Raw genomic sequence first — 13250 nt, 5'->3', positions numbered from 1 at the left:
GTATCTCAGCAGATTTTTCAACTCAGACCCCCAAAGCCAGGATATCATGGAACAACATATACCAAGCTCTTAAAGAAAATAAATGCAAACCAAGAATCTTAAATCTATCAAAATTAAGCTTTAGATTTGATGAAGAAATAAAAACCTTCATGATAAACAAAGTTAAAAGAAGTTACAACTAGAAAGCCTACACTACCGAACATCCTCTGCAAAATATTCCATGAAGAGGAAATGAAAAACAATGATGAAAATCAGCAGAGGGAGGGACTGCACTAAAGAAAAACCTAATCAGAGGAGAAACCAAGTCATGTTAAATACCAAAAATAAACAAAAATGGCTGGGAATACAAATCATGTCTCAATAATAACCCTAAATGTTAATGGCCTAAACTCACCAATCAAAAGACATAGACCAGCATATTGGATTTAAAAAAAAAAAAAGACCCAACAAAATGCTGCCTCCAAGAGACTCATCTCATAGGAAAAGACATCCACAGATTGAAGGTGAAAGGTTGGGAAAAATCACAGCATTTACTTGGATTGCTGAAGCAAGGAGGGTTTTCCATCCTCATACCAAATAAAGTAGACTTCAAGCTAAAGTTAATCAAAAGGGATAAAGAAGGACACTACATACTGCTCAAGGGAACCATACACCAACAAGACATAACAATTATAAATATATATTCCCCAAACAATGGAGCATCTACATTCATCAAACAAACTCTTCTCAAGTTCAAGAATCAAATAGAACACAACAAAATAATTCTGGGTGACTTTAACACATCTCTTTCACTAATGGATAGATCATCCAAACAAAAGCTGAACAAAGAGACTCAATATACAACCTAGAACTCAACATACAATCAATAACTTAGATGTAACTGACATATATAGAATATTTCATCCTTCAATGAATGAATATACCTTCTTCTCAGCAGCACATGGATCATTCTCTAAAATAGATTATATATTATACCACAAAGCAACTCTTAGAAAATATAAAAATGTAGAGATACTACCCTGCATTCTATCAGGTCATAATGGAATGAAATTAGAAATCAATGATAAAATAAAAATTAAAAATAGAAGGTACTCCAACACCTGGAGACTCAATAATGTTCTACTGAATGAACAATGGGTTGCAAAAGATTACAAAATTCTTAGAGGTAAATGAGAACACTGATAACATATCAAAATCTCAGGCAGTACTAAGAGGAAAGTTCATTGCATGGAGCTCATTCCTTAAAAGAAGAAAAAGTCAACAAATAAATTACCTAACATTACATCTCAACCCAAGAAAAAGAAGAATAAACCAACACCAAAATTAATAGAAGACAGGAAATAATTAAAATCAGAGCTGAATCAATGAAATTGAATCAAAAGAAAAAAATTGATAAAAAAAAACTTGGTTCTTTGAAAAAGATAAATAAAATTGGCAGGCCTTAGCCATGCTAATGAAGAGAAGGAAAGAGAAAACTCAAATTACTAACATAATTGATAAAAAAGGAAATATCACAGCAGACACTACAAAAATACAGAAGATAATTAGAAATTATTTTGAAAACTTATATTCCAATAAAATAGAAAATATTGAAGACATCAAAAAATTCCTAGAGTCATATGATTTGCCCAAATTGAATCAAGATGATAATCACAATTTAAACAGATAAATTTCAAGCAATGAAATAGAAGATGCCATCAGAAGCCTACCAACCAAGAAAAGCCCTGGCCCAGATGGATACATAGCTGAGTTCTACAAGACCTTTAGTGAAGAACTAATACCAATACTCCTCAAATTATTTTGTGAAATAGAAAAAGAGAAGCACTTCTAAACTCATTCTATGAGGCCAGTATCACCCTGATTCCAAAACCATGCAAAGACACATGAAAACTTCAGACCAATACCTCTAATGAACATAGATGCAAAAATTCTCAACAAAATTCTGGCAAATCAGATACAAAAACATATCAAAACGATAGTGCACCATAAGCTGGTTCTTCCCAGGGATGCAAGGTTCATTTAATATATGGAAATCAAAAAATGTAATTCATCACATCAACAGACTTAAAGATGAGAATCACATGATCATCTCAATAGATGCAGAAAAAGCATTCAACAAAATACAGCACCTCTTCATGTTCAAAACACTAGAAAAACTAGGAATAATAGGAACATATCTCAACATGGTTAAAGCTATCGATGCTAAACCCCAGGCCACCATCATTCTAAATGGAGAAAAATTGAAATCATGCCCTCTAAAAACTAGAACAAGAAGGAATGTCCTCTTTCACCTCTTCTATTAAACATAGTTCTTGAAACACTGGCTAGAGCAATTAGACAGACCAATTCAAGTTAGCACTATTTGCCAATAATATAATTCTATACCTAGAAGATCCAAAAAATTTCACCAGAAAACTTCTAGATTAAGAAATGAATTCAGTAAAGAACTAGAATATGAAATCAATACCCATAGAGCAATGGCATTTCTGTATATCCTCAGTGACAAATCCTCTGAAAGGGAAACAAGGAAAACTACACCATTTACAATAGCCTCAAAAACAATAAAATACTTGGGAATCAACCTAACAAAAAACCTCTACAACTAAAAATACAGAACACTAAACAAAGAAATTAAAGAAGACATTAGAAGATAGAAAGATCCCCCTTGCTCTTGGATAACCAGATTTAATATTATCAAAATGACCATAGTACCATAAGCACCATACAGATTTAATGCCATTCCAATCAAAATCCCAATGACATTCCTCATAGAAATAGAAAAATCAATCATGAAATTCATCTGGAAAAGTAAGAGACACAGAATAGCTAAAGCAATCCTTAGCAAGAAGAGTGAAGCAGGTGGCATCACAATATCAGACCTTAAACTATACTAAAGAGCAATAGTAACAAAAACAGCATGGTATTGTCACCAAAATACACTGGTAGACCAATGGTACAGAACAGAGGACACAGAGACTAACCCATGTAATTACAGTTATCTTATATTAAGCAAAGGCACCAAAACATGCATTGGAGAAAAGACAGCCTCTTCAACAATGGTGCTGGGAAAACTGGAAATCCATATGCAAAAAAAATGAAATTAAACCCCTATCTCTCACCATGCACAAAATTCAATTCAAAGTGGATCAAAGACCTAGGAATTAAACCAGAGACACTGCACCTATTAGAAGAAAAAGTAGGCCCAAATCTCCATCGTGTCAAATTAGGCACCAACTTCCTTAATAAGACTCCTTTAGCACAAGATAAAAATCAAGAATCAATAAATGGAATGGATTCAAACTAAAAAGCTTCTGTTCAGCAAAAGAAACAATACATGAGGTGAATAGAGAGCTTACATTTTGGGAGCAAATTTTCACCACTCACAAATCAGACAGAGCTCTAATCTCTAGGGTATATAAAGAACTCAAAAAGATAAACACCAAAAAAAAAAAATAACCCAATCAATAAATGGGCTAAGGAACTGAACAGACACTTCTCAGAAGAAGATATACAATCAATCAAAATTTCTGTATATCAGTGACAAATCTTCTGAGAAGGCAAAAAGGAAAATGACCCCATTCACAATAACCTCAAAACAAAATAAGATACTTGGGAATCAACTTAATGAAAGAGGTAAAAGATCTATACAATGAAAACTACAGAACTCTAAAGAGAGAAATCAAAGAAGACCTTAGAAATGGAAAGATTCTGCTCTTGAATAGGCAGAATTAATATTATCAAAATGACCATACTACCAAAAGCACTACACAGATTTAATGCAATTCCAATCAAAATCCCAATGGCATTACTCATTGAAATAGTAAAAGCAAGAGTGAAATTCATCTGGAAAAATAAGACACTCAGAATAGCTAAAACAATCCTTTGCAGGAAGAGTGAAGCAGGTGGCATCACTATACCAGATTTTAAACTACACTACAGAACAACAGTTAAATAAACAACATGGTATTGGCACTGAAACAGACTGGTAGACCAATGGTACAGAATGAAGGACACAGAGACTAACCCACAAAATTAAAATTATCTTATGTTTGACAAAGGTGCCAAAACCATGCACTGGAGAAAGGATAGCATCTTCAACAAATGGTGTTGGGAAAACTGGAAATCCACATGCAACAAAATGAAATTAAACCTCTATCTCTCACCATGCACAAAACTTAACTTAAAATAGATCAAGGACATAGGAATTAAACCAGAGACTCTGAGTCTAACAGAAGAAAAGTAGGCCCTAATCTTCATCATGTGGGATTAGGCCCCAACTTCCTTAATAAGGCTCCTATAGCACAAGAATTAAAACCAAGAATCAATAAATGGGATGGAATCAAACTAAAAAGTTTCTTCTCAGCAAAAGAAACAATCTGTGAGGTGAACAGAGAGCCTGCATCCTGGGAGCAAATATTTACCCCGCACACATCAGATAGAAATCTCTAGGGTATATAAAGAACTCAAAAAGTTAAACATTGAAAAAACAAATAATCCAATCAATAAATGGGCCAAGGACCTGAACAGACATTTCTCAGAAGATAATATACAATCAATCAACAAATATATGAAAAAATGCTCATTATCTCTAGCAACAGAGAAATGCAAATCAAAAGTACTCTAAGATGTCATCTCACTCCAGTCAGAATGGCAGGTATTATGAAGACAAACAACAATAAGTGTTGGAGAAGATGTGTGGGGAAAAAGGTACACTCATATAGCTGGTGGGACTGCAAATTGGTGCAGCCAATACGGAAAGCAGTATGGAGATTCCTTGTAAATCTGGGAATGAACCACCATTTGACCCAGCTATCCCTCTCCTCAGACTATACCCAAAGGACTTAAAAACAAGATACTACAGGGGCACAGCCACATTATATTTATAGCAGCACAATTCACAATAGCTAAACTGTGGAGTCAACCTAGATGCCCTTCAGTGGATGAATGGATAAAAGAAAAGTTGCCTATATACACAATGGAATTTTACTCAGCAATAAAAGAGAATAAAATCATGGCATTTGCAGGTAAATGGATGGCACTGGAGAAGATAATTCTAAGTGAAGTTAGCCAATCCCAAAAAAACAAATGCTGAATGTTTTCTCTGATATAAGGTGACTGACTCATAATGGGGTATGGAGGGGGAGGATGGGAGGATTAGATGAATTCTAGATAGGGAAGAGGAGTGGGAGGCAAAGGGAGGGGGCAGGGGATTAGCAAGGATGGTGGAATGTGATGGACATCATTATCCAAAGTTCATGTATGAACACTCAAATTGGGTGTCTACATACTTTATATACAAACAGCAATATGAAAAATGGTGGTATAGATGTATAAAAGGAATTGTAACGCAAAAAACCCAAAGTACATGTATAAAGGCATGAATTGGTGTGAACATACTTTATATACAAAGATATGAAAAATTGTACTCTATATGTTTAATAAGAATTGTAATGCATTCTGCTGTCGTGTATTTAAAAAATAAAATCAATAAAAAATCAACAAGTATATGAAAGAAATGTTCAACATCTCTAGCAATTAGAGAAATACAAACCAAAATACTCTAAGATTTCATCTCACTCCAATCAGAATGGTAGCTATAAAGAATACAAATAACAATAAATGTTGGTGAGGATGTGGGGGAAAAGGCACCCTCATATTGCTGGTGGAACTGCAAATTGGTGCAGCCAATATGGAAAGCAGTATGAAGATTCCTTGGAAAAGTTGGAATAGAACCACCATTTGACCCAGCTATCTCACTCCTCGGTCTATACCCAAAGGACTTAAAACAGCATACTACAGGGACACAGCCACATCAATGTTTATAGCAGCACAATTCACAACACCTAAACTGTGGAACCAACCTAGATCCCCTTCAGTAGATGAATGGATAAAAATATGTGGTATATATACACAATATAATACTATTCAGCATTAAAAGATAATAAAATCATGGCATTTGCAGGTAAATGAATGGAGCTGAAGAATATAATACTAGGTGAAGTTAGCCAATCCCTAAAAACCAAATGCCAAATGTTTTCTCTGATAAACAAATTATACAATCACCTAAGTCTACTGGTTAAGAGGTTATGTTCTGAAGTTTGTTGACCTTGTTTGAATTGCAGTGAAGCCTGTACTAGGTGTGTAAATTAAGGCCAACTATTTTGCCTGAATAAGTCTCAATTTTCTTTTCAATAAAGCGGAATAACAAGAACACTTACCTCATAGAATCATTATGAGAATTATAGGGATCCATGATTGTATGAATTACATGAATCAATTTGCATAGAGCATAGTAAATGGTGCACTCAACAAAATTTAGCTTTTACCAACATTAAATTAAATATTTGATATGAACAACATTGACATAATTATGGAAACCACTTTATGAACTTGAGATATCAAAATGTACCTGTAAATCCTGAACATTTAGCCATGAAGCAGTGTAAGGAAGGCCAGTAAGCAAATCATTAGTACGTCAAGAAATATCCATTCTAAAACTAAATTATAATCCCAAAGCCAAAGGAATAGTGGTTTGGTTTTCAGCTACCCCCAATAACTTTAATTTGTTCCATTCCAAGCTCCCTGGGAACCTTCCTGAAAAGCTAAAGGTGATGCTAACAGGAAGAAAGGGAGCATCCTTCAAGTTTACAATCTCTTTGGGGCCCTTCTCAGCCTCTTAGGTCAACCTGGATTCACAGGTAGAACTTCTGAGATGATTCTGCATTCAAACACAAGCCACTGATTTGCTGTATTTTGGATTCAAATCGTGGAATAACCTCAACATTCAGAGAATATCCTTTATGTGGTGTGGCATGACCACAGATCAATACTTTCATCTACAACTGTAGTTAATCGGCTACCTATCCTATAATGTATCAAAACATGTGTCTCCCAGGTAGAGATAATCTGGTAAATCAGACTCAATAAACCACATCATGAAGCTTGAAGAAACCAATGGCTAGTTAGTATCCATGCTGAACAACATCAAATGTCTTTGCTTCTTTTTCTTTATTTGTTAAATAAAAGTGTTTAAATCCATTGGAGAAAAAAAATCAAGCCATTGAGTCTAACATGGTCCGGCTCTGGACCTCTTGAAAAGATTCTGTCTACTGAAGAAAGATAACTCATTTCCTTCTTACTTTTAAAAACTTCCAAAGGAAAAAAAATTCTACTTTCACAGTATCTTATAATAACATGCCTGACTGTCAGCAAGTTTTGTGCCTCCACCGCTCCACCCTGGCTTCCTCTCCTCATCATGCAAATTGCCATTGGCTTTAATTAGATTTAATAAGCCACTGGGAAGTGCAGCAGGGAAATGGAGACCAAAGATTACACAGTGTGGGCTTACTCTTGCATGTCCAGCACAGCATTTCTCTGGAACTCTCATATCCTCCCAGGCTGGGAAAATAATGAATGCCAAGCGTATGGAAAGACATGCTGTTGCTGCTGCTGCTGTCCAAATGTGAAACGTGGGTGGAGAGAAATCATTAAAAAAAAAAAAAGTAAGGGAAAAGGGAAAAGGAACCCGAATCCCCAACAGCTGCAAATAACGAAACATGTGAATCTGTTACCTCGGATGAACTCTGATTTCCTGCTCACAGATGGCAGGGTCCTGTTGAGCCCCAAGATCCTATCCAGGTGGAAGGCAAACACCTCACTCAAGTCTAATGGCTGCTTGAGCAAGCCACAGGGGCTAGGGCCACATTGAGGCAGTGAGCCAGCTGTGCTCCCTTCCAGCACCAGCAGGCGGGCACCACTCCTTGAGGACACAGGCTGGACTCCCGCCACCGCACCATCTGCCAACAGGCGCATTCTGCGGATGTCTTCTCTGCTCAGCCACGAGGGGGCGCTCTCGCTGTAGATCCTGATGTTGCTCTCTTGGGCCTTGGGCAACTGGAAGTCTAAGACCCCAGCTCGGACTCCAGGGCCCCGCACCAGCCTCCAGGATGGTTCTCCAATCTTGGCCAGGTTTCCTCCCTGAGCATACCCAAGCACTTCAGCATCAGCTGCCCTTGCAGCGTCCTGTGTCTGAAAGGATGGTCCAACCAATGCTTCCTGACCAGGGATACCAGATGCAACTGCATATTTCTTCCTGCGCTTGGGTTTCACAGTGCCACGGATATTAGCAGGCTTGCTGCGCTTGGAGCGTAGGGTAATGTACACCACATTAGGCTGCAAGGTGGTCCCATTGCCCTGGGACTCAGGAGGAGCCAGGGTGCCATCCAGGGGGATCTCAGGAAAGGATGCCTCTGCAGAGTCGCGGCTGCGAGGTGGCCTCTTGTCGGCTGCTTGTCCGTGCTGGATTGAGGCCCGCCCCACCTGGCTAACCAGAAAGCCCAGGTAGATGGCACAGGCAGTGCCCAGCAGAAGGTTCCTCCGGGTCCTGGGACGCCGGCTGCTCCAGAGTTTCCGCGCCCTCGGGACGCACAAGGAGCAGATGAACCAGTTTATGAGTTGCCCTGGCTTGTCTGGACAGGTCATTTCTCTGCTGTATCCACATGTTGAACAGAGTTTAAGGTCTGCAGTTGGCTCCTGCTGATACGATGCATGGTTTCCTGAATTCAGCTGTCGTGTCCGGTTGGTTATCTAAGTGGTCTCCAGTGGGTTGAAGTGGAAGGGAAGTCTTGGTGATAGAGCTGAGAATGTTTTTGACACTCGCCACAACAAATCTTTTAAACTTCTATCAACCTCCCCAAGGAGAAATGAGAGTTGATTCTGGGAATGAATGGAAACAGAGTTAACTGAGTCACATCTCAAACCGTTTCAGTTCCTCTACAAGAGGAAAGAAAAAAGTAACCCTTTCCTTCCATAAGTTTTACCACTAAATACGTAAAGTTTAAAAAATGAAAGCAAAATAGATGTGTAGGTTTATATTCAGTTTAAAGCTGTGAAAACAAACCACGAAAAATCCAAGTATATTTTATGACTTGTAGCTAGAGTTTTTTAATTTGATTCTGAAGCAAAGCAGTAAAATTTGACCAACCTGGGCTTTTCCTTTTTGCACAGCAGAAATAACTTAAGACAGATGGCTTTTAAAATTTTATAGCTATCCTACATTATTTTCAAAAATCATGCATTAACTAATTAGGCAGGAGCACAAAGTATTAACATTCAAACTCAGGAACATATTATCTTAATCTAATGTTATACAGATTTTTCTTCACAATGTGTTCCATTATCTTATTTTAAATGTTACTATAATATAAAGCCATAAATGTCTATACAGCACGGGAGCACTTACATTTATTCAGTCACACACAAACACACCAGACACAAATCCAACTACTTTTCATTTATTTTCTTTCCACCAAAGTCAGCTGAAAGAAAACAAAAGAATCTCTAGTACAATCTCTTCACATTATTAGAAAAGAAGAAACTCGTAAGCAATCTTACTTACACAGCTGGACTCAAGCTTGGCTCCAGGAAGAATGTAATCCCTGACTCTAATGCAAAGAACTTCTAAAGGCTGAGGCATGTAAGTAGAACATATTTCATGGTCAAGAGTGTTCCACAGTTCAAACATTTCAGCTCAGCTTTAAAACTCCCTCAAAAATCACCGATGGCAAAGCAAAATGGATACTTGTAAACTAGCTACTGACGTTTTCAGACATCCAGGGATTTGGTAAAGAAGATTTGAAAAAATAAACTTTAATTTTATATTCTAAAAAAAAAAATGCCGTACAGAATCAGTTTTCATTCAAACAACTTTCCGCTTATTTTTAACCTCTGGGAGCCCTCTAGTGTCCTGTTTGCAAACAGACTCAGAAATGTCAGTCTTGTGAGGTTAAAAAGTATCTGGAGTGTTTGTTTAGTTTGGTGGAGCAGCCCATACTGAATAAATACCTTGTAAAATGAAGAATGCCGTTGCCCCTCTGTCCATCCCACGTATCTGGAGAGTGGAGCACCAGTGTTCCAGGACCTAGCACTTACCTCACCATCCTGGCCATTTGCAGAATAGCACTTGTCTCCCAGTTCAGGGAAGAGAAGGTCTAGAAGATCAGAAAAGCTAAGAAAGGGTTACTATGAATGAGAGAGAAATAGAACAGTGAGATAAGAGTGCAGAGATAGGGAGAGACATTTATAGTGAGCAGTTACACGGTGCAGCAGTTCACAAAAAGCAGTCATGGGGCCTCTCTGATTGGAGGCTTTTTTAAAAAAACAGGTTAGGGATTGGCCTAGGTTGTTTGCATGTCTTGGTACAAAGGCGGGGGAGCTGATGACCTTGGGCTCTCACTTTGGCTTATTCTATTTGCTTGTATGGCAAAGGGAATCAGAAGTCAAAAAGGCACAAAGGAAAACTAAAATAAAGGTTGTGACACTGGGAAGTAAAGTGAGAAAAAGATTACAGCATGGTGTAAGGTCTTAAAAGTTCTATATTTTACAATGAAAAAATAAAGAAGAAGAAGAAGAAGTGCTAGGAATTGGAATAGGTAGAGAAGGAAAGAGAAAATGTCAAAGTGGTTAAAAAAAAACCCCACAAATTATAACAGGACTGTTATTTCAGCTTTTTTAAACTCAGACCTTTTTCCTTTTTAAAATTTCTCCTACTGAAAAGGGAAAGAACAATTCCAATATTGACAGTAGCCTAGAAGTACCTGGAGGTTTTTACTAACTTCAAGAGAAGGCAGGTATCAGAGCCATTTTCCGTATGAGCCCAAACTTTTAAAGCACACACTTCCATAAGCACAGAATTATTTTCTAGAGAGTAAATATGAATTTCTTGAAAAGAAACCATGGTACAGCTGCTTCTCATAACTAGCTTATAATTTTCACATATTTAGAAGAAGAAATGACCTGAATCTTTTAAAATTAAAAGGGCTGGGGGTTGGGCTGGAATTGTGGCTCAGAGAGAGAGCGCTCGCCTAGCATGTGTGAGGCACTAGGTTCAATCCTCAGCACCACATAAATATAAAATAAAGACATTGTTTCCATCTATAACTAAAAAAGGGGGGGCTGGGGTTATAGCACAGTGGTGAAGCACTTACCTGGTAGGTGGGGGTCCTGGTTCCACTCCTACTGCCACAAAAGATAAAAAATAAAAAGTCTTTGGTAAAGTCCAGATGATGATAAGCAGAAGTCTCCTCCAACTATTTTTAAAGCAACTTTTTAAGTAGAGAAATGACTAGAAAGCAGGTAGATTTGTCTGAGTTGGTAAATTGGATTGAATCCCCTCAGAAATGTCTCTATTAGAAAAAAAGAAATACATTGACTCCTCTTACAGAGGAGGCTAAAGCATATGATGATTGGAAAATGGGCTGCAGAGGAGAAAGCCCAGCTTCACGTTCTCCTTCCTCCTTCACTTGCTATAGGTGGTGCCCTGGGATATGTAATTATATGTGTCTGAGCTTTTGTCTCCATATCTTTAAGGGAAGAAGAATAATAGCACTCAGCCCATGGATTTCTCGTAATGATTAAAATAAGATAATGGCAAGGGAGTGGTCATTTGGAATAGTCAGCAAAGTGTTTATCTCCCCCACAATCCACACACCTTATCGAACTTCTCAAAGACTCTCCCTACACCAAGGTATTTTGGTAGAATTGAGAACAAGAATGGAATTTATCCAATTTTATCACTCCTCCCACTGCCCAAACCTGATCTGGAGTGTGTGTTACTGGGAATTGAACCCAAAGCCTCACAAGTGATTACCAAATGCTGTGCTACTGAGCTAAGTCCCCAGTCCCTAGTAGCTCTTTTAGTACCCTTGGATGCAATCTCAGGCAGGTTCCCTGACTTTTCTAGTTACACTTAGATTTCTTCTAGGTTCTTCAGTCATTGTTATAGGCATATACATATATGTATACCCATATTATGTTTTAGATATGAGGTGTCTCCCAAAAGCTCCTGTACTAATAGAGGAATGTTCAGAGGTGAAATTATTAGTTTAACTTTCCATAAAAATCATCTACAAAAAAAAAAGGTCAAAAAGTAGACAATTAACTTAGCAAGACCCTAAGCAACTTAACACATCTGTCTCAAAATCAAAAATGAAAAGGGCTAGGGATGTGGCTCAGTGGCTAAGTGCCCCTGGGTTCAATCCCCCATACAAAAATAAATAAATAAATATAATAAGACAAGGGTACAGCTCATTATACTTACCTGGGGAGTTTCTAATACATCTTAAGAGGAAGGAATGAATAGTCACAAAGAAGCAATATGAGTGAGGACTGGGGGTTGTGGTAATAGGCTATTTCTTCACATTTGCATATTTTCATATATATCTTGTCATTCAATAAAATTTAAAGATTTGGTGAATAAACCAGTATTCATATTATATTATTTATACTCTGTGAATTGTATTCATGTTTATAAGAGGAGAAGAGAGTAAAGTCTTCTACATCTTTTATTTGCAATGGATATTCCATATTAGTTTGATTGTTTTAAAATTAAATTTTAGAGATAAAGAACGATAAAATCACTGAAAACTTTTAAAATATATGGTTGCCTAGGCCACATACTTTCCCAGAGATTCAAATTAAATTGATCTGAGTGGACCCCAGGAATTCATAGTTTTAAAAACTTACAATGTTCAGGGTGATGGTTCACTATTCTAAGAGCTAAAATAGCTTGTTCCCAAAGTGAATTAGCCTCTTTTTACAGTAAAATGATAAGTCTTAGGTTTCACTGGCAATGAAATCTGTAAATCTTTCAAGACTTCCAATTTTAAGACCCAAGTGTGGTAAAGGCTGTTTTGCCTTCAGCCTGGGAAAAGTCCTAGACTAGTAGACAGTAAGCCTTCATATTCCCCACCCACTGTATCACTTGCTGTGTGGCTCAACTTTGCCCACCTGCTGAAAGCCATTCAGAAAGTGAGAAAAATATATAAGTTCTCCAATTGTTGGAAAGCTGAGTACTAAGTTTTCCCCTGTTGTTGTGGACCATGCTTGTTATGCATATTACAAACCTGCAGATGGAAACCTGGTTCTATGCTGATCAGAAACTTCCACTGTGTCCCTGACCCTAGTTCACCACCCTACTGACCTCTAAACCCACACCCCTTTCTAGAACAATAATCCCAGCTTTAGCCTAATATAACCTCTGTCCTGTGTGCCATATGAAATTTGCTAATACTTCTACTATCCATTCTAACATATGGCCTGGATAGCACCAAACTGCCCTGTCCTGCCACTGAAAAGCCCTTCTCCTAATAATCTTTTGTCATAAAGGTGTTTAAATGATACCAAGGAGTTTTCAATGCTTCAAATAATACTCCCTGGTTTATGTATTTAAACTGTATGTAAAAGAATTCATA

The 13250-nt window shown here is 37.5% G+C and overlaps 1 protein-coding gene across 3 annotated transcripts in view; it reads right to left on the bottom strand.

The window, feature by feature from the left end:
• Positions 1-10103, bottom strand: part of Gask1b (golgi associated kinase 1B) — a 59714-nt gene extending 49611 nt beyond the window's left edge. Inside the window, exons 1-2 of one of the 3 annotated variants that reach the window (XM_046459003.2) lie at positions 9844-10103; positions 7572-8715 (exon numbers count right to left, since the gene is read on the bottom strand). In XM_046459003.2, coding sequence (XP_046314959.1) covers positions 7572-8481 — 910 coding nt within the window. In that variant the 5' untranslated portion in view covers positions 8482-8715; positions 9844-10103. Of the gene's footprint in view, positions 1-7571; positions 8716-9397; positions 9621-9843 lie in introns of those variants that run through there. The other 2 variants (XM_046459006.2, XM_046459004.2) reach the window with 2 other exon arrangements.
• Positions 10104-13250: the final 3147 nt, after the last annotated feature.

The sequence above is a fragment of the Marmota monax genome, unplaced genomic scaffold (assembly GCF_021218885.2).
Source record: "Marmota monax isolate L192 unplaced genomic scaffold, Marmota_monax_Labrador192_F-V1.1 WCK01_AAM20220418_F8-fsc00002, whole genome shotgun sequence".
In the NCBI taxonomy this organism is placed as follows: domain Eukaryota; kingdom Metazoa; phylum Chordata; class Mammalia; order Rodentia; family Sciuridae; genus Marmota; species Marmota monax.
This window is presented reverse-complemented; position numbering and strand designations above follow the sequence as displayed.